The sequence below is a fragment of the Schistocerca americana genome, chromosome 4, assembly GCF_021461395.2.
Source record: "Schistocerca americana isolate TAMUIC-IGC-003095 chromosome 4, iqSchAmer2.1, whole genome shotgun sequence".
Taxonomy (NCBI): domain Eukaryota; kingdom Metazoa; phylum Arthropoda; class Insecta; order Orthoptera; family Acrididae; genus Schistocerca; species Schistocerca americana.
In genome coordinates, this window is record NC_060122.1 from 428,035,297 (window position 1) to 428,057,656 (window position 22,360).

General features: G+C 41.3%; 1 protein-coding gene across 1 annotated transcript in view; it reads left to right on the forward strand.

The window, feature by feature from the left end:
* Nucleotides 1–22,360, forward strand: part of LOC124613522 — a 155,668-nt gene that overhangs the window by 131,177 nt on the left and 2,131 nt on the right. Inside the window, exons 4-5 of the mRNA XM_047142233.1 lie at nucleotides 7,493–7,573; nucleotides 8,079–8,239. Coding sequence (XP_046998189.1) covers nucleotides 7,493–7,573; nucleotides 8,079–8,239 — 242 coding nt within the window. The remainder of the gene's footprint in view (nucleotides 1–7,492; nucleotides 7,574–8,078; nucleotides 8,240–22,360) is intronic.

Here is a 22,360-nt window from a genome sequence, read left to right on the forward strand (position 1 = left end):
CATCTTCTTCTTTTTTCCTGAAACAGGTAGTTGGTTCGGCAATATGACATCTTTTTGAACACCACATCTTTACATGGCATCAACGATTTCCTTTGGAACATTAGGGATCTGAATACGAAATTCCATTAGTGGTCTTACTATTTGCTCTGCTAAATCTCTTACAAACAAACGCCTTTTATCACTTCTTCCACTATGGTATGTCAGATGTTGGGTGGAAAATAAAATTTCACTGTTCATTGCTGCGACATTCATCATATTCATCCATAATGCAAATGGCCATCTTCTTGTTTGTCTCTTGCAAGTGTAATAACGAATTTTGTGGTCCATTTGGTCTACTCCACCCTTCGTAGTGTTATAGAACTTTATTATATCTGTTTTTTTTTTTTTGCATGAGTTTCATCAATGTTTCTGTCATGATGCATTGTGCTAATGAGAACTACAGACTTTTTCTTTTTGGGAACATAACTCACCATTGTAATTTCACCTCTAAATGCAAACAAAGAGAAATGAATCGCTCTTGAGGCAGATGGTTTCATCTCACTAGGAATTTCTGGTTTATTTTGTTTGATTGTTCCCACCACTGTAATTTGCTTCTGGGGCATCTCTTCTGCCAGCTGCACACTAGTAAAGAAATTTTCAACAGTAATATTTTTTGATGATCCTTCATTGCTTTTAACAAGATCTTTCACCACATTCAATCCAAGATTTTTCTGAATAGGTTCATGGGGATTCCTTCCCATGTAAACAATTCTGTCTAAAGCAAATGCAGATGTATCATCACATAACCAAAATATTTTTATACCATACTTGGCTGGTTTAGAGGGCATACACTGGGTAAAGCTGCATCTTCCACGGAATGGGACTAGCTGTTCGTCAACTGTGAGCGAATCATTGGGAATCATTCTGTTTCTACACTTGTCAAGAAATAGTTCCCATACATAGCGAACAGCTGCAAGTTTGTCATCTGCAGATCGAGCTTCAAGGGTACGCCTGTGATCAAATCTAATCATTCTACTTATATCCTCAAATCTATTTACTGACATGGCGGCCTTATATGTAGTATTTGCCTTTTCATCCAAGAATAATTCTCTAATAGGGACATCCCAACTCTTCTCAACACCAGAAAGCAGTAAAAGACCAAGAAAACCCTCCATTTCAGCAAGCGAAACGTTTTTCCACGTTTTACCATGTAAAGCAGCCACTCTTCTGCCTTCAATATTTGTGCAGTTGATGATTTCCTCTAGTATTTCCTTGGAGATGAAATAGTCCCAGGCATCCTTAGGTTTACAGGTTTTCAAACCAAGGGCTGGACCAGGTGCCTTCTTTACGATGTTATGGACAGGCGTACGAAAAGTTGTAGGAGGATCGAATTTCCAAATCGTTCCATTCCGACTAATGTATCTGTGATCTTCTATACCTGTTTGTGGTGGTTCTTCATTTTCAGACTCTGATGAAGTAATATTATCGGAAGAACTGTCATCTGCCTCAATATTCACATCTGCAGGTTCATTAGCTGATTCTTCACTACTTGCATCTTCAAAAATATTTCCTTCCTCGCAAGAATCATCATCTTCAAACCACTGAGCCACAACACTTTCAAAATTTGCTGCATTTGCACGTACTGACACTCTTGCTTTGCATGTAGAAGCCATAGCAAAAGGCGTGTCTCTCGAACGGCAGCTTGTGCAGCACTAAACGAGTCATATTCGTAACAATATGGGCCTTGCAGCAACAAACTAACTACACTAACAATGAAGCAGACAAGAGCAGCACACGACAACAATACTATGCAATAATAAAACATTTGATAGCAAAAAGATCAATAATACACCGACATCGCCAATATGTGAAAGAAGTGTGTATTATTTTTTAGTTATACTATTACTACTACAGCTACTGCTGCTGTTGGCACTCCTATTGCTGGAAATACCACTACAGTTATTGTTGAATTAATAACTGCTCCCAAACAAATGTTGAAGACAATATAGGCTAAAGAACATTTATAAATGTGTGAGGGCTTCTGAAGCCCTGCTTATGCATTCGCGGTGTATGGGTAAACATATTGAATTATACAAAAAACTTAAAAAGGTATCTCGTTCAGACTTGATGAGACGAATGTCACAATGTTAGTGAAAGAGTACTGGAAAGCAGCTTGAAATCAAACAAAAAATTACAGAATTTTTTTTAAAAATGAAGACATACAATGGCCTCGGAGGCCCTGTATATGCATCCTAGGGTTAAGCAGCTGCTGAAGCGCCATTTCGGAAACGCTAGAATTATCAGCTGCCATTTCCCTACAGCCTGGCTGTCCCGATCGCCTGATCTTAATCCGTGTGACTTCTGGCTGTGGGGTTATCTGAAACATGTTGTGTTCAGTGTTCCGGATGCAAACTTAGCTGCAGTGAAGGCAACACATTCTGAATATGACCCCGGAAACACTTCGATCAGTTGTGCAACATGCTGTTTCTCAATTTGCACTTGTTGCAGAAAACGGTGGACAGCATATTGAACATGATTTGCACCAGTCACACAGAAATTAATAATCCGATATGATTTTATTGATGCTTTTTATGCGGTTTTTGGCATCAGGATAATTAAAAACCGATGTGAGTGATGCTTTAAAGCGGTTTTTTGCCTCAGGACAATCAAAAACCGATTTTTCCCATCCGATGTGGTATGACATTGCCTTGGTGGTTGGGCTTATGTAACTAACAGTATCACACCTGTACACCCATCCACACTGAGCAGTACAGTTTTTTAACGTCAAACATACACCTTAGGCATTGTTTTACGATTCATTTGTCATTTCTGGTCGACCACTATTAAAGTATCATGCTTACAGCGTCTCTATTGCTATATTTTGCAACTACTTATTTTTCCTCTGCCATGGATTTTCCCCCTTCTCCCATAATATTCCGTTGCAATTTGACGCCATTCTGACCGGTGGTGTTATTTCTACAGCAGTCTGAAAATTTAACTTTAATTATAATCACCCTGTATACTCACTAGCCGCCACTGGGTGGAGTCCTATAAACATGTTGCTTTTAAGTATCCCACAAACAAAAGTCTAGTGGATTAAGTTCCAGGGAACTTTGAGGATACAACACTGGATTTCCACGACCAGTGCATTTCCCTGGAAACACTTCATTGAAATAGTTATGCACATTCATTCCAAACTGTGACGGTGCACTTTTACGCTAAAACTATAGCTGCTCCTGCACATCAAATGCAACGTTTTCTAAAGTATTCAATAAACTATTTCAAAGAAATGTAAAATACAGGGTTCCATGTAACCTGTCCTGCAATATGTCAGGACCCAAAAGCACTCGTCCCACAATTCCCACCCGCAGGTTATACCAAAGTGTACCTGAAAGACAAATTTTTGGGTGACATGTTAACTGTGTTTTATGGAGGTTGAAATGTTCATGACTTTCAACTTGGTACAAAACCATTCAGAAAACTGTACTCGTCGAATGCAGTCTTCTCGTGCTGGTGTTGATTTAACGTGTAATGATAGGGATCCAGTTCTTCACCGTGCAACAGTTCAACATCCGTTCTTTGGAATGACAGGAACTGGCTTGCAATATCACGAATACTACACCAAGGTGACCAGTGAATGGTTTCAAGAAAAGCGTCTCCTGTTTGTGGAGGACATTTAGTCCTTGAATGGTCTCTGTCCATTACTTTACAACAAAGATTACCGGTTGCTCCAATAACAAAAAACAGTCATAATGATGGCGCCTATGAAGGTAATGTGCAGCTTACGCATGAACAACAGCAGCAGGTTGATTATTGAATACACCCAGCGCCAAACTGCACTCAGAAGTACTATTTTGTTCACTGAAAGTCCAAGTTTAGATTGGTAATAAAAATATTTGTTAAAAAATAAAACTGCACTTCCCATTAGCCTCCCTAACATATTTGACACATAAGCTTGTCAACAAAAAATACTTAATACAAAAAATCCCTGCATTTAGGAGTAAAATGTAAATGTCCTGTGACTACGGCCTCCAGTCGGGTAGACAGTCTGCCAGATGCAAGTCTTTCGGTCTGACACCACTTCGGTGACTTGCGCTTCGATGGGGATGAAATGACAATGATTAGGACAACAAACACCTAGTCCCTGAGTGGAGAAAATCTCTGTATAATCTATCTGAAATCTTCCAGTATCTCCAGGCCTCTTCCACACACACAATCTTCGTTCATGATTCTTAAACCAAGTGTTAGTTGTGACTACGTTATGCTCTGTACAAAAGTCTACCTCTTTCATTCCTTAGCCCCAGTCCATATTCACCTACTACTTTTCCTTCTCTTCCTACTGTCAAATTCCAGTCCCCCATACTATTAAATTTTCGTCTCCCTGAACTATCTAAATAATTTCTTTTATCGCATCATTCATTTCTTCAATCTCTTCAACTAGTTGGCATAAAATATAGACTACTGTGGTAGGTGTGGACTTCGTGTCTATCTTGGCTACAATAATGGGTACACTATGCTGTTCATAGTAGCTTATCTGTGCTGTTATTATTTATTCATTATTAAACCTACTCCTGCATTATGCCTATTTGATTTTGTATTTATAACCCTGTAATCACCTGACCAGAAGTCTTGTTCCTCCTGCCATCGAGCTTCACTAATTCCCACTATATCTAACTGCAACCTATCCATTTCCCTTTTTAAATTTTCTAATGTAGCTGTCCAATTAAGGGATCTGACACTCCACACTCCAATCCATTTAAAAAATTCTGGAACATTGTCCTCAGAATTTTTCTATGCTCATCTTTCAGTTATTATTCATGCTCTCCTCCACAATTGACACAATGCACTCATTTCTGCTACTGGAAGCAGTCTTGGTATGCCTCTTGCTGGATCATGCAAAGCACCGTCTGTGAATTTTCTTTTATCTCGTCTATCATTGCAAATCTTGGTCTTTCCAATAGGGTTCTCAACTTTGGAAATAAAGAAAGTCCACAGAGACCATGTCTGAAGGGTACAGAGGATGAGGCAGCACAGTGATTTCGTTTTTTGTGTCAGTCACGCACCAACAGGGATGAATGTGTGGATGCGTTATCGTAATGCAAGAACCATGAACTGTCTTGCTTCATTTCAGGCTGTTTCTTTCTCACTGACAGCACACCACATTCCGATAGTACCATCAATTAACAGTTTGTCCCTGTGGCATGAATTCATTATGACTTTCCTGACCTGTGCATTGCCAGTAGACATCTAACGGTGTCCTGAACGAGAGTCATCGTTTAACTTCCGTCTGGCCGTATTTTAAATCATGTGAACCATTTGTAACATCAAGTATAGCTTAAGCATTCATCACCATAGGCTTACTCTGAGAAGGTTTTTTTGAGTTTCACGCACAATTTAATGCAGATGCATTACTCCTCTAACTCTGCTATCTCGAATACACAAACCGTGCAACACAGTGTTCTACTCAGTACAGCACTGAACAATACCTAACAGATGTATAACACTGAAACTTCTCGCAGTTACATATTAAAAACAGGCACGTTTAGGGATGCCAATCCCATTTTGCTACAACCCACCATTGGCACGAAATTATGAATTTTACGGGATTTTTGAACAGACGCCGTACTTGCCCTGAAGATAACAGCTGGGTGAAAAATTATCTTCTTAGTAGTTCAGACCCTCTCTTCTAGTCTTTATTTTATTAAATCTTCAAGGAAGACTTTAGGGACATTTGCATAATTTTCTCTGGAATCTGGCACTAAACATTAATAACACATTTTAAATAACGCCTAACATAACAGGGAGGGGGGGGGGGGGGGGGGGGACTTCTTACTCAAAAACTTGTGTTCCTTTCACATCAACCCTTTCAGACCCTCTGGCTACAACTGTGTACATTGACTTTTACTGTGTCTTAACTGCAACAGAAGAATTTTTTTCCCAATGGGAACCTGAGGTACGTATTTGTGAATGTTCAATCTTTTTCATGCGCAAGTGCCGCCAACTGTTGGGCAACACTATGAAAATATCAGCAAGTCAATGAAGCAGTGTGCAGCAGCTCGTGAGCACAAGAATACACGGGGTGTGGTTGGTTCACTATATTCCACCATATAATTGAATACTGCTATTTTTATTTTGCATGGTGATTACTGAATGATCAGTTTATTATTTATTGGAAGAGATAGTAACACTAGTTATTAGTTATTTTAGTCCATAAAATGAAGCCAAATGCACAAAGTATGTTTTCAAAATGGGTACATATTTTTGCATACATCTTGCATACCAGCTGGTAAACAGTGACTGTGACAACTCAGTACACAGAACTTGACAGTGAAGAAGATGAGGAAAAAAGAAAACATGACAAACTGTACAGAAAAACAGACACTAAAAACATAATACAGCAGGAAAACCACACCATATGATAAGACGCCATAAAAAAAAAATAAATAAATAAATAAAAAACACACTGATGATGCTGCAACTGCAGTGAAAAATATTTAGGACAAATAACAAAATTGTGTTTTTGCTAAGCGCAGATCCCATCCAAAAACATACCTATTACATACATAATATGAACTTGTAATATGAGTGAGGTCAATAACATGTACAAATAGAAAATAACAAGTAATACAAAAATTTTTATGTGATCATTTAGCAATTGTTATTCATTTGAACATACTGGTTTGACCTTATGTATTAGCATTAATTTTTGTCTCAGTGTACTATATACTTTTCACTCTCTCATGACAATTTTTTGGTAGTGTAATGGTCATTCTCAAGGTTCTGTTATAAACTAAATTCTGATTATCATATCACTCAACAGTGAGGCTGGGAACAAAGGCAACTTTTTGCTTCCTCTTCCTCCACCTCAGCCACAAGCTCAACAGGGTGCTAAATTCATGATTACGTACTAAGTACCTCTGTTTTCATTTTGACCATCTCTTTTAAATGCCATGGAGAAAAGAGTAAATCATCATTTCAATTGATATTCAGTTTTAATTCCAAGGAGCACAACTATTTGTAGATTATCTTAACTGGTATTAACGTCTACCTTTTAGAAAATATCTGAATATGTCAGCAATCATCCTACCCAATAACTTTGGTATAGTAGATGCAGAATTTTTACTTGTTGAGGAAATGAGCATCTCTTGATGCCTATAAAATGACTTATCTCAAACACTAAAGAGATTTTATACTATCGTTGTGCATAATTGCATTTGAAGAAGAAAAGGGTCACATTAATTTTAAAATTTTTTCCCTGTCCACCCATTTCTGAGCTTTCGCTGCAACCCTATTTCGGGTAGAGAAAAATTTCACAGTTTGAGAATAATTAAATGGGATAAATGAAAAGTGTGGTCTTAATAAATATTGGAAGTTTGTATTTCACTCTCTCTATTCCATGCACTGAAAAGTTAGCTTAAATTGCTTTATGCTTATCACTGATCAAGCTTAAATGCAGTTTTCTTCATGTATGATTTTCTGGCTATGCTAAATTATACTTTGTTTTGTATTACAGCTATTTCTTTCTGGTCTTTGTGGACTTACCCTTGCAGGATGTCCAGGGGATTTTCCAGGTTCATGTATAAAGTTCTTCAGGGTGAGTCAATAAATATAACAATTTTGAGATGACAGAAAATAAAAACAATAAAAAACCAAGGTAAAATATGTGATTCAGTAACTATTTTGCACATTACTATAACTAAACAATGAAGAAGACTAAAGCTGATTCTCTGAAATCAGAAATCTTCTTCCAAATTTATAAAGAAAGTGAACTGTAAGTTTTCACAACGCCTTGTTTATGTAATAAACAGTGAACTGGAAAATATATCTAGCAAATCTGCTACATAATCCAAGCTTGTGAACTAGTTTGTCTAGGCTTCTGTTTGTTTACTCTTCCTACAATTACCAAATACTGTTACTTTTTCAAAGACAGATGATCCCCCGTTTAAGTAGAGAGGATATATTCATATGTGTGATACTTAAATTTCCACTATATTCATAGAAATATGTTGTTCTGAATGTTATTGCTGTTAATGAAAAGTAATCAATAATACAGAAGTAAACACCTTTTTTCAGCAGATATTTAATTGTTATGTTCTCAGGTAGTGAGCATTATCCTGGCAATACAAGCAGCTTTATCCTGTTTAGTGGCAGCTATCCTATCCATGATGCATCTCATACTTCTCCACTGGGCACAATGTGAGCCAGAAAGTGCACTTTCAACAAGCTGTGAATGTCACACTGAGATGGCAAACATTCTACGGTAAGGAAAGTGGATTATTCTTAAGTCAGCTAACCCATCCAAATAGCTGCACATGTAAGCACCGCTTTCATTATTTGGGGGCAGGGACATGGGGGGATCCCATTCAAATCCACATGGCGAATTAATATCAAAGGTTGTATTGACCCACCCAGATGTGATTTTCGGATGGTTTCCCATATCCAACCAGATGAAAACAGGGCTAGTACTTGTTTCCTGCCTCATTTACATGATTTACAAACTTTTGAAAATGCTCTGACACATTCATATGGATAACACTACACGAAAACAGGTGGGGGCACACAATTTCCATCCTGGAGGGGAGGGGGGAGGAGAAAGGGTGACAAGGAAGGGCATCTGACCACTTTATACTACTAACAATACCAAATCCAGATAAACAAGCCACCCAGTGAGGATATGGGATAAAGGCCAAAGAAGAAACAAGATTCTTATGTCAGCTAGGTTTGAAATATTAAGCAATTATATGATTATACAATGTTTATATTTTTACTGACACTGTATTGTGCAACACATTTTATTAGTTATATGAAGTGTAAATAGAAGTACACATACACTGTATAATACTCTTTAGTGTTGCTGTTGTTGTTGTTGTTGTTGTCTTCAGTCCTGAGACTGTTTTGATGCAGCTCTCCATGCTACTCTATCCTGTACAAGCTGCTTCATCTCCCAGCCTACATCATCCTGAATCTGCTTAGTGTATTCATCTCTTGGTCTCCCTCTACGATTTTTACCCTCCACACTGCCCTCCAATACTAAATTGGTGATCCCTTGATGCCTCAGAACATGTCCTACCAACCGATCCCTTCTTCTAGTCAAGTTGTGCCACAAACTTCTCTTCTCCCCAATCCTATTCAATACCTCCTCATTAGTTATATGATCTACCCATCTAATCTTCAGCATTCTTCTGTAGCACCACATTTCGAAAGCTTCTATTCGCTTCTTGTCCGAACTAGTTATCGTCCATGTTTCACTTCCATATGTGGCTACACTCCATACAAATACTTTCAGAAACGACTTCCTGACACTTAAATCTATACTCCATGTTAACAAATTTCTCTTCTTCAGAAATGCTTTCCTTGTCATTGCCGGTCTACATTTTATATCCTCTCTACTTCGACCATCATCAGTTATTTTGCTCCCCAAATAGCAAAACTCCTTTACTACTTTAAGCGTCTCATTTCCTAATCTGATTCCCTCAACATCACCTGACTTAATTTGACTACATTCCATTATCCTCGTTTTGCTTTTGTTGATGTTCATCTTATATTCTCCTTTCAAGACACCATCCATTCCGTTCAACTGCTCTTCCAAGTCCTTTGCTGTCTGTGACAGAATTACAATGTCATCGGCGAACCTTAAAGTTTTTATTTCTTCTCCATGGATTTTAATACCTACTCCGAACTTTTCTTTTGTTTCCTTCACTGCTTGCTCAATATACAGATTGAATAACATCGGGGAGATACTATAACCCTGTGTCACTCCCTTCCCAACCACTGCTTCCCTTTCATGTCCCTCGACTCATAACTGCCATCTGGTTTCTGTACAAATTGTAAATAGCCTTTCACTCCCTGTATTTTACCCTTGCCACCTTCAGAATTTGAAAGAGAGTATTCCAGACAACATTGTCAACGTTACATTGAGGCAATCAGACAGTTGGCTCTTCCACAACAACAATTATTCAAATCACAGAGTGTTGAATTCCTGACAGTTTTTAATTAAAAACTGAATAACAATACTTTTACACCCACCTGCTCACTAGCTCTGGTTGCTTGTAACTGTTCCCTGTTCCTTAGAAAGAAAGGACACCTAGATGGGAAACATTTTTAAAATAAAAAGAATGGAAACAAAACTTTCATAGGGACTACACAGTATAACTTCAGATGAGTTTAAAACTCCTTCCGTTAATAAGCCAAACACTGGGGGAAAAAGCAGTAGGCGTGATGGAACTATTTGAAGGGGATGCATTTTTTAAATGGTCTGTCAGATACAAAATATGTAACTGAATAATCCTCATAACATTGCGAGGTCATGAAAGCTTTGCAACATACTAACAGAAAGGAATATAAACATTAAAAAGAATTCAGTATAGAAGTTTAACATGGTCAGCAATAATCAGCGGTTTACTACTGCCCAGTTTTCATTCTTCTAAGGATACAAGAATAGTGTCATGTTTGAGCTGTGCAGTCTGAGGAAGCAATGTGGAAATATTCCCCACTGAGATGCCACCGTCACCATTAGCATCAACAGATACAGTTTCCAAACATCAAAATAAAGAAAGTTAAATTAAATATGTTGAAAATGACTCTGAACATATAGGACAGTCACTGCTAAATTTCTACAGTGTGAGACGTAACAGTGTAGTACATGGAGGTTTGTCACTACCTTAATAAATGTACTTATACTGAGTGAGGTGGAGCAGTGATTAGACACAGGACTCAAACATGGGAGGGCAGAGGTTCAAATCCTTACAAAGTCATCAGGATTTAACTGTTCATTTATTTCCCTAAATTCCTTAAGTTGAAAGCCGGGATGGTTCCACTGAAAGGGCACAGTCAATTTCTTTTCCCACCCTTACACAATTTTCATCTTTAATGACATCATGGTCGATGGCACATTAAACCTCAACCTACCACTACCTATCTACCTTGCATAGTTTCTCCAGTTCCTCAGTACATAAGAATTTTTGGAACACATGGGAGAATAATACTGATTTTTTCCTAATTTTCTTACTAATTTTCAATTGTTTTTCTTGTTAGTTTAGGGTTTTATGTAGTTGCTGGCTCACTCCTTGTAGATGAAGCTGAGTCAGAACACTTCTTGAGATCTGTCACCCAATGTAACATTTGCCTTTTTTATCTTTTCTTTTTATTCCGGTCTCCATAGTTGATTCTCTTGAAGTAGAGGTCATGCTAATCAGTGGCTCCAAAACCTGTGTGTATTAGAGGAAAGGCCTGACTTCATGCAGCTCTTACTGGAACAAAAGAAGAAAACTTCTACCCATACCACAAAAAAGCACGTCCACTACTTCCCTTTTACAAACATACATTTTCTTGAACAGGTGTACAGTTCATTAGAATGACTCGAGAATTTGAATAGAACACAACATTACATATGATATATGCCTCAAAGGTTCAACATGACAAGATTACAATATATTTCATTTGTCACAAAGCCATCTTGTCTTTAGTTTTCATTCTTTGAGAGTGTGGTTGCTCTTTGACGGTCAAACCACTGACAAGTCACAATGCCCAAATGTAAAAAGTCCTGCCCACAGCAGGTGAAGCCATTAACTGTCATCACGTCTTTTCTCAAATTCCACACCTCCCATTTAATGTCTGCAGACGCGAACACAAACATCCCTCCTTAATATTATTCCATCAGAATCATCTTTCCTTATACTACACAAGAAGTGTGAAATGTTGTGTGCCTAAATGGCATGTAACACTTTAATTTCTTGAAATTTAAAAGCAATGTGGTGTGATTTACATTTGCAAGAATGGAAGAAAATTCGTTGGATTAAAGGTAAGACCATCTCACATTGGGTATGAGCTTCCATATTTGCAAAAGAATTCATGTCCTAGTAATCGTAATGCTGACAAGGGAACCTACCCATCGCACCCCCCTCAGATTTAGTTATAATTTGGCACAGTGGATAGGCCTTGTAAAACTGAACACAGATCAATCGAGAAAACAGGAAGAAGTTGCGTGGAACTACGAAAAAATAAGCAAAATATTCAAACTGAGTAGTCCATGGGCAACATCAAGGAGTAAGTGAACGTAAGTGTGCCGTGGTCTTGTGGTTAGCGCGAGCAGCTGCTGAGCGACAGGTCCTTGGTTCAAGCCTTCCCTCGAGCGAAAAGTTTAATTACTATTTTTGCAAAGTTATGATCTGTCCATTCGTTCATTGACGTCTCTGTTCACTGTAATAAGTTTAGTGTCTGCGTCTTGCGACAGCACCGCAAAACCGTGTGATTAGTAGACAAAAGGACGTGCCTCTCCCATGGGAACCTAAAACATTTGATCGGAAGGTCATAGGTCAACCGATTCCTCCACAGGAAAACACGTCTGATATATTCTATACGACACTGGTGACGGCATGAGCGTTACATGACAGGAATATGTTGTCGACCCACCTAACTTGCACACTTGGCGAATGGGTAAAAAGAATCTTCTGCTTTGCCCGATTTAGGTTTTCTTGTGGATGTGATAATCACTTCCAAAAAAGTGATGAAAACATAAGAGTGTGTCACATAAACTGCAACAAATGAATGCAACAGTTTCACAGTCGCACAGTTTTCTCTGTGCTCTGTCAAAACATATGTTTTTAACGTTTTCAAATTTTTCCGTGTGTAGACCGTCAAATCGTTCATATGTCCAAGCAAATCTGAACATGTCCTGGAATTTTGGAGAGTGATGTTGATTATGTGTGAGTGCCTGAACTCTGATAATTGTCTGGAAATACAAAATTAAAATTTTCACTCGAGGGAAGACTTGAACCAAGGACCTCTCGTTCCACAGCTGCTCACACTAACCACGGGACCACGGCGCTACTGAGCTTCCTACTTCCTTGATGTTGCCTATGTTGCCCATGGACTACTCAGTTTGTATATTTTGCTTATTTTTTCATAGTTCCACACAACTTCTTCCTGTTTTCTCGATTGATCTGTGTTCAGTTTGTCAAGGCCTATCCACTGTGCCAACTTATAACTAAATCTGAGGGGGGTGCGATGGGGAGGTTCCCTTGTGAGAAGAAAAAAAAGATATGATGAAACTGAACAGCTATATACACACATCAAAAGAAGTTTTTCATCACCCCAGTTCCAAGAACTCCTGAAGATAGATGTTGACTGTGGACATTGTATCACAGACACTGTCTCTGACTGTTCAGAGATGTCACTAAACCTGCCCAGAGATGTAAACAACCATGCATGAGCAGCGTCTATTAAACCGAGGGGGTCCGACAGCCAATTAGTTACAGTCATTCTACCAGGAAGGAGGTACATTGCTCTTATTGTCTGTAGTTCAACCACGCCTAGACGGTCAGCACCGCGGTTCGATCGTGTCCGCATTGTTACTTAGTGCCAGGAAGCGCTCTCAACAAGGGAAGTGTCCAGGCATCTTTGAGTGAACCAAAGCGATGTTGTTCAGACATGGAGGAGATACTGAGAGACAAGAACTGTCAATGACATGCCTCGCTCAGGCCGTCGAAGGGCTGTGAACGATAGGCTGAATGATGGGCAACTTCACTGCTGACATCCATGGCAAGGTCCATCTTCACAACCACAACACCATGCAGCCCAGTAAAGATGGCCCCAACAACATGCTGAATGGACCGCTCAGGATTGGCATCACATTCTCTTCACCAATGAGAGTCACATATGCCTTCAACCAGACAATCTTCGGAGACATGTTTGGAGGCAACTCAGTCAGGATGAATACCTTAGACACACTGTCCAGTGAGTGCAGCAAGGTGGAGGTTCCCTGCTGCTTTGGGGGTGGCATTATGTGGGGCTGACGTATGCCGCTGGTGGTCGTGGAAGGTGCCGTAATGGCTGTACGATATGTGAATGCCATCCTCTGACCAATAGAGCAACCATATCGGCAGCATATTTGCGAGGCATTCACCTTCATGGGCAACAATTCGCACCCCCATCGTGCACATCTCGTGAATGACTTCCTTCAGATTAACGACACTGCTCGACTAGAGTGGCCAGCATGTTCTCCAGACATGAAGCCTATCGCACATGCCAGGGATAGATTGAAAAGGGCCATTTATGGATGATGTGACCCTCCAATTCTCTGAGGAATCTACGCCGAATTGCCATTGAGGAGTGGGACGATCTGGACCAACAGTGGCTCGTGGAACTTGTGGATAGTATGCCACGATGAATACAGGCATGCATCAAGCAAGGCGACGTGCTACTGAGTATAGCAATCTGGACCACCACCACCTCCGAAGGTCACGCTGTATGGTGGAACAACATACAATGGGCAGTTTTCATGAGCAATAAAAAGGGCAGAAATGATGTTTATGTTTCTGGTACTGCACGCCGTGGAATTTGAATCCCCACCAGATGTCGTGGACGTCGAAGACCCCTAGGGGTCTCTGCACCATCGCGCCATAAGTTGTGGCGGCGTGCGCCTCCTGGCCCGCATTTAGTGTGAGAGCACCACAATGGAATGCGTAGTTCCAGCAGCCAATAGCGGCGCCCCCAATAGAGTATTTAAGCGCCTGCCTCTTGGTCAGCCAGCGAGTCTAATCTTGAGTTTGTCTCTGGACACATCACCTCGCCTTAGACAGCTTATTTACTTTATTGTTCTGTGTATGAGTGGACGTGGTTGTTGGGTTTTCTTTTGACTCCATTGTTTCGGCTTCTTGTTATTCGAACTGTCCTTCGTTGGTCGTGTCCATCCTCTCCCGTTGTGTTGTTGTTCGCGGGCTGCTCTGCAGGCCCCGCCACACTTTCCGTCACTTCAACCCCGCGACTGTTCCGGTTGCCATTACAACTATGTTCATCTCTATTCCAATTTTCTGTACAGATTCTGGAACTCTTGGAACCGACGTGACGCAAAACTTTTTTTGATTTATGTATTAAAAATTGAATCAAGAGCTTCCACCGAACCATCTCTGGACAGGAACATACAAAGTAAAAGGAGATTTCAATCGCAGATGTGTGACACACACAGTGATACACAATGTGTTTCACAACTTTGAGGTCAAAATCACATAGACAGTAGACGATCCTAACTGAATATTTTCAGTTAAGGAACCAATTAATATTTCGGCCTGTACAAGATCTTGCAGAGTGATGCTTGCAATTGGAAAGTGATTTTATTTCCGTCTGTATGTATGTTAGTGGCGCCACCTTGAGAAGCAGTACATAGTTTTCTGTGATATGTACAAGGTGGAATTTTCTCATGAGTTACATGAAACCATCTGCACTGGAAATCCCAACAGAAACTTAAGGAGACTTGATCTGTAGAGTGTTATCTGCATCTGGTATCCAACACAGACGATAGGTATTTGACAGAGGATGACAAAATTTAAGCACTATTGTGACACTTGCCACATTTCTTGTAGACTTAATCAAACAATGGAAACTCCATGTAGGGATATAAACAATGTAGGGATATAAACAATGTAGGGATAGATAAATTGTTACTTACCATAAAGATAACACTTTGAGTTGCAGACAGACACAATTAGAACACTTCCACAATAGCCCTGAGTCCAGATCATGAAGATATCACCAATGAACCTCGACTCAGGGTCAAGATACCCTATCTTCATTCCTTTAAACGTCAACATCTTCTCTCCCATCCACTTCACCAGGTCCTCCTCAAACCAACATACCACCTTCCTAGACATTGGCTATCTCCTCTCTCATGACTCCATCCTCACCTCTGTCCACATTAAACCCACCAACCACCAACACTACCTGCATTTTGACAGCAGTCATCCCTTTCACACCAAAAAATCCCTCCTACACATCCTGAGGCAGCATATCTGCCGTGACAAGAGTTCCCGTACCCAGTATGCCGAGCGTCTCACCACGGCCTTCACAGACAGGCACTATCCCCTGAACCTAGTCCGCAAACGATTCTCCCGTGTCATTTCCCCTTACACCCCCAATACTCCCACCACCCTGAAGAACCAGCGACACAGGAGTTCCTCCTCATCACCAAATACCACCCTGGACTGGAACAACTAAACCACGTCCTTCACGAGGGCTTTGATTACCTATCATCAGGCCCTAAAATGACTGACATCCTACCACAGATCCTTCCCATGCCTTGTAACATGGTGTTCTCACACCCACCCAACCTCCACAACATCCTAGTCCATCCCTATGCAACTCCCAATCCCATCCACTAACCCAAAGGATCATACCAATGTGGAAGATCCAGATTCACGGCATGCCCAGTCCACCCATGCACCCACCCAGTGCTTCCCATTCCAATACTGTCACAGGTTTATATTCTACCCCATCAGGGGCCGTGCCACGTATGAAAGCTGCCATGTCATTTACCAGCTCTGCTACAATCATTGCACAAATCAAACAATGGAAAACCCAGGAAGGAATGTAACAATATTGTGAATAGGATAGTTGCCACTCAGCAAATAGTGGAGATGCTGAGTCCCAGATAGGCACAACAAAAAGACTGTCAAAAATAATAGCTTTCAGCCAGTAAGGCCTTCATCAGAGTTAGACGGCGAACACACACATACACACTCGCGCAAATGCAACTCACACACACGACTGCAGTCTCAGGCAACTGAGGTCACACTACAAGCAGCAGCACCGGTGCATGATGAGAACGGTGAGTGGATGGGGGTAAGGAGAAGGCTGGGGTGGGGGGGGGGGGGGCAAGTGATAGTAGGGTAGGCATGGCGGACAATGATGTGCTGTTGGGGAGCACAGAGGGACGAGGTGGAAAGAGGGTAGGGCAGCTATGTCCAGTTGGTTACTTAGACAGAGGAAATGGAGATGTGGGGGGGTGGGGGGGGGAGGGAGGGAAGAGTGATAATAGGAAAGGAGAGAAATAAGAAGACTGGGTGCAATGGATTAATGAGGGCTGTGTAGAGCTGGAATGGTGACAGAAGGGGCTGGATGGGAGAGGACAATGACTAACCAAGGTTGAGGCCAGGAAGGTTATGGGGATGTAGGATATATTGCAGGAAAGTTCCCACCTGCGCAATTCAGAGAAGCTGGAGTTGGTGGGAAGGATCCATATGGCACAGGCTGTGAAGCAGTCACTGAAATGAAGGATGTCATGTTTGGCAACACGGTCAGCAACAGGGTGGTCCCTTGTTTCTTGGCCACAGTTTGTCGGCGGCCGTTCATGGGGAAAGACAGCTTGTTGGTTGTCATGCCCACATAGCACAGTAGTTGCATCTTGGCTTGTAGATCACATGACTGGTTTCACAGGAAGCCCTGCCTTTGATGGGATATGTGCTGTTTCTGACTGGACTCTAGTAGGTGGTGGTGGTGGTGGTGGTGGTGGTGGTGGTGGTGGTGGGAGGATGTTTAGCACAGATCTTGCATCTAGGTCTATTACAGGGGTGTGAGCCATGGGGTAATGGGTTAGGAGCAGGTGTTGTCTAAGGATGGATGAGTATATTGTGCAAGTTTGGTGGACAGAAGAATGCCACTGTTGGAGGGGTGGGAAGGTTAGTGGGCAGGACGTTTCTCATTTCAGGGCACGACAAGAGATAGTCAAAACCATGGTGGAGGATATAATTCAGTTACTCCAATCCTGGATGGTATTGAGTTACAAGGGGAATGCTCCTCTGTGGCCACATGGTGGGACTTTGGGAGCTGGTGGGACACTGGAAAGATATGGCACAGGAGATTTGTTTTTGTACAAGGTTGGGAGGGTAGATACAGTTTGTGAAGGCTTCAGAGAGACCCTCAGTATATTGCTAAATTACATGCTCTGCCAGGGTTTCGACTAGCTTTGGTCATGCCCTGAAATGAGGAATGTCTTGCCCACTATCCTTCATACTGAAATATGGCATCCCGGCTAAGACATAAGTTGAAAATATGGTCACTATTTTTTATTTACTTAAATTTGTCATATTTCATGACAGTGTCTTTTCCGTTAGACGTTTGCAAGGCGATATTAGTCTTGGATTCAGTGGTCTAAGTATGATTCCACAATGCATCTTTGTCGGCTGCAGAAAAGACGTGGTTCAATGTGTTTGCCTCATTTTGGTGTTTCAAATACCATTTCTTCAAATGTAAATCTCTTTTTTTATAGTTAATACAAAAAAAATAGTAACATAATTCAAAATTACTTATGACGGCGACCTTCACATTCTTCTTCCGTCAACACACACCAAGAGTTCACTGCCGACTGACTATAGTCAAAGACGACTCCAACGTCAAAGATATTTTACACAACACACAAGCTTCCACTTGTAATCAGTCTCTTTGCTATTCTTCGATACATTTACTAATCGTAATCAATATGCTTTCACTCTCAAAAACAGAAGTAAATTAACATATAATAAGACAAATTATAATAAATTCTGACAAAAAATATAAGAAAACATTTACAATTCGGTACCAACAAATACGGTAAAAAATAACATCTCCCAGATCCATTACAATACCCCTCTCACAGTGGTATTCTGCCGTCCACCGAAACTACACAATATACTCGTCCATCCCTGCAAAACCCTTGCTCCCAGTCTCTTACCTCATGGCTCATATCCCTGTATAGAGCTATAAGCAAGACCTGTCCCATACAGCCTCCCATCACCACCTACTCCAGTCCGGTCACTAACATCACCTATTCCATCAAATGCAGGGCTACCTGTGAAAACGAGTCACATAATCTACAAACTAAGCTGCAACCACTGTGCTGCATTCTATGCGGGCATGACAACCAACAAGCTGTCTTTCCCCATGAACGGCCGCCGACAAACTGTGGCCTAGAAACGAATAGACCACCCTGTCGCTGAGTAAGCTGTCAAACATGACATCCTTCATTTCAATGACTGCTTCACAGCCTGTGCCATATGGATCCTTCCCACCAACACCAGCTTTTCTGAATTGTGCTGCTGGGAACGTTCCCTGCAATATATCCTACGTTCCCCTAACACTCCTGGCCTCAACCTTTTATAGTCATTGTCCTCTCCCATCCAGCCCCTTGTCCACTCCCATTCCAGCACTACACAGCCCTCATTTCCTCCATTGCATACAGTCTTTTTACTTCTCTCCTTTTCCACTACCCCCTCCCCCCCACCTCTCCACTTCCTCTGTCTAAGCCCATGACTGCACATAGCTGCCCTACCCTCTTTCCACCTTGTCCCTCCGAGCTCCCCAACAGCACATCACTGCCCGCCATCCTATCCTTCCCCCTCCCCGGGCCAGCCTCTTCCTCCTTACCCCCACCCAGTAGCCACTGCCATCATGCACCAGTGCTGCTACTTGCAGTGTTGCCCGAGACTGCAGTCTCGTGTGCATGTGCGTGTGCGCGAAAGTTGCATTTGCATGATTGTGTACGTTTTTGTGTTTGCCATCTAATTCTGACAAAGACCTTATTGGCCGAAAGCTATTATTTGGGACAGTCTTTTTGTTGTGCCTATGCGCGACTCATAACATGCAGCTGAACACCTCGTCGTCGTCGTCGTCGTCGTCGTCGTCGTCGTCTTCAGTCCTGAGACTCGTTTGATACAGCTCTCCATGCTACTCTATCCTGTGCAAGCTGCTTCATCTCCCAGTACGTACTGCAGCCTACATCATCCTGAATCTGCTTAGTGTATTCATTTCTTGGTCTCCCTCTACGATTTTTACCCTCCACACTGCCCTCCAATGCTAAATTTGTGATCCCTTGATGCCTCAGAACATGTCCTACCAACCGGTCCCTTCTTCTTGTCAAGTTGTGCCACAAACTCCTCTTCTCCCCAATTCTATTCAATACCTCCTCATTAGTTATATGATCTACCCATCTAATCTTCAGCATTCTTCTGTAGCACCACATTTCGAAAGCACCTGAACATAATGTGCTTGATTTCAGTGGCTGCTTCACTACCTGAGCCATCTGGATCCTCCCCTCCACCACTAGCTTTTCTAAACTGCGTAGATGGGAGTTATCCTTACAACGCATTGTCCGTTCCAATAATTATCCCGGTCTCAATCAACAGTAACATACTGTCCCCACACCTTCCACCCAACAGTCCCCCCCCCCCCCCCCCCTGTTCTATCACCTACTCCCCATTCCTGTCTCCTACACTTTGTTTGCCACCCTCTGCCAATGCACCTACCCATCTTTCCACGCTACCTCTCCTTTTTTCTCTCCCCTCCCTGCCACACAACCCCTTGACACTGCACCTGTTGGTATTCTAGTCCCTGCACCCTCTGCCAGACAGCACTCCTCTTCCCCTACCAGTACACTGCTGTCTCTTCCCCTTCCCCACCCCTCCAGATTCCTACTACTATCCCATGTGATAGTTGCATTCTTGCCTGAACTACTTGACTTGGCGGTCATGTGTGTGTGAAGTGTGCTTGTTTTCATGAATGAATGGTGTGTGTTTCTCTTTTTTCCAATGAAGAGTGTGGCCGAAAGCTTATGTGTAAGTGTATTTTAGTTGTGCCTGTCTGCAACTTAACCTTATGATAAGTAGCAATTTCTTTTACTACAATCTTGTTATAGGCTTCAGGTGTAAGGTTTTTTATGTCCCTAAAAAACTAAATATTCATGATTAAATATTCATTTCCAATCATTTAGTTCCTATCTCAGATTGCAGGTACCCAATTCAGAATCTTTTAAAATCAGTATATTTTTTACTCTGGAGATTTGAGCACATTATATTTTGGCAAAAAATTTTTACTGGATTAAAATAAGTTTAGACTGCAATAATATTTTATTAATGTCTGGTTTTGACATTATGTAGAAATCATCTTCAGAAAATGAGCACTGTAAGAACAAAAATAGCACAGTTAACAGAAGGCTTGGTGAGTATGGTGTCAGGAAAGCATAAAGAAGTGGCAAAGTAGTATCTATCCATCTTGGCAACATGATGATAAATGGCTGACTGATGACTGCAGAGCCATGGGTTAAATAGTGTGCAAATTTCACACCAAAAACAGATTACATCAGCCTCATCCAGTGGTTAATACTTTAGAAAATGTGATATATTGATGTTACACAGAATTTACAAAATAAGTTATTGTAACGTAGGTACGAATATGCGGTCCTACATTTTCCCAGCATACTTCAAATTTATAGAATTTTCCCGTGTCCAGCCAGGTCATGCCTTAATTTCTCCACAATATTTCAGCAAACATACACATTGCCACCTTCAGATGATCCTTGAGTACTGTGCTGTTCCTCTTGGCATACTATGTATCCTGGCCATTACCTCCTCCACCAACTCACTACACTCGCTGTCTTTGTGGCCACTGCAGTGGATGGTGGCTGTGTGGGGGAAGCGGCGCCTCAGTCTGCACTCTGGCCTGCAGTGCCCATGCTACCATTATAGGGCACAGATGCAACCATCTTGGAATGCCTCTCCCTTTCCAGATTGAGTGCAGGGCTCCACACCTGACTTAGTTGTAGTCCACTACCTTTATTGATTAGAGCATTTTTCAGTCTGATTTCAATGGCTTCTTTAATTACACAGTCCCAGGAGGAGGAGGAGGAGGAGGAGGAGGAGGAGGAGGAGGATGAGGATGATTGCACCCGTGCCTGACAGCAGTAGTATCGGTAACAGCTAGCATAAACAAGACGCTGGGAGGAGCAACACAGTATTCATCAGGGACCACCTGATGACGGCAGTGTGTGTTTGCTAAGATACTGTTGAGAAATTACGATGTGGCCTGGCTGGACACCTAAGAAATGTATAAATTAGGTATGCATATACAACTACGTAAATATATCTAAAAACAAAGATGATGTGACTTACCAAACGAAAGTGCTGGCAGGTTGATAGACACACAAACAAACAGACATGTCTGCTTGTGCCTGTGTATGTGCGGTTGTATATGGGTGTGCGTGCGAGTGTATACATGTCCTTTTTTCCCCCTAAGGTAAGTCTTTCCGCTCCCGGGATTGGAATGACTCCTTACCCTCTCCCTTAAAACCCACATCCTTTCGTCTTTCCCTCTCCTTCCCTCTTTCCTGATGAAGCAAACGTTGGTTGCGAAAGCTTGAATTTTGTGTGTATGTTTGTGTGTCTATCGACCTGCCAGCGCTTTCGTTTGGTAAGTCACATCATCTTTGTTTTTAGATAACTACATAAATAGTTATAGATCAGACAAGTAGTCTTTTTTATGTTAGAATTACTGAGCTTACAGATTAAAAGATGATGAAATGCCACCTAGCAGCACTGGTATGAGTTACAAAGACATTCATAGTACCTTCCAGCCAATAAGCAAAAGAACAAGAAAAAAAATTATTATTATATACATGCTGGCATAACAAGATGTGCAACTACCAAATAATTACATTAAATTATGAGAATAATAAAATATTTAGATATCACTGTATAACTGCTAAACAATGCCCTCTAGTATTACTTTAAGCAATACTGTTGTCAAGGTAACAGAGGCCAAGATGGCAGTTCTAAGAAATCAGAAAAAACACATTTATGTA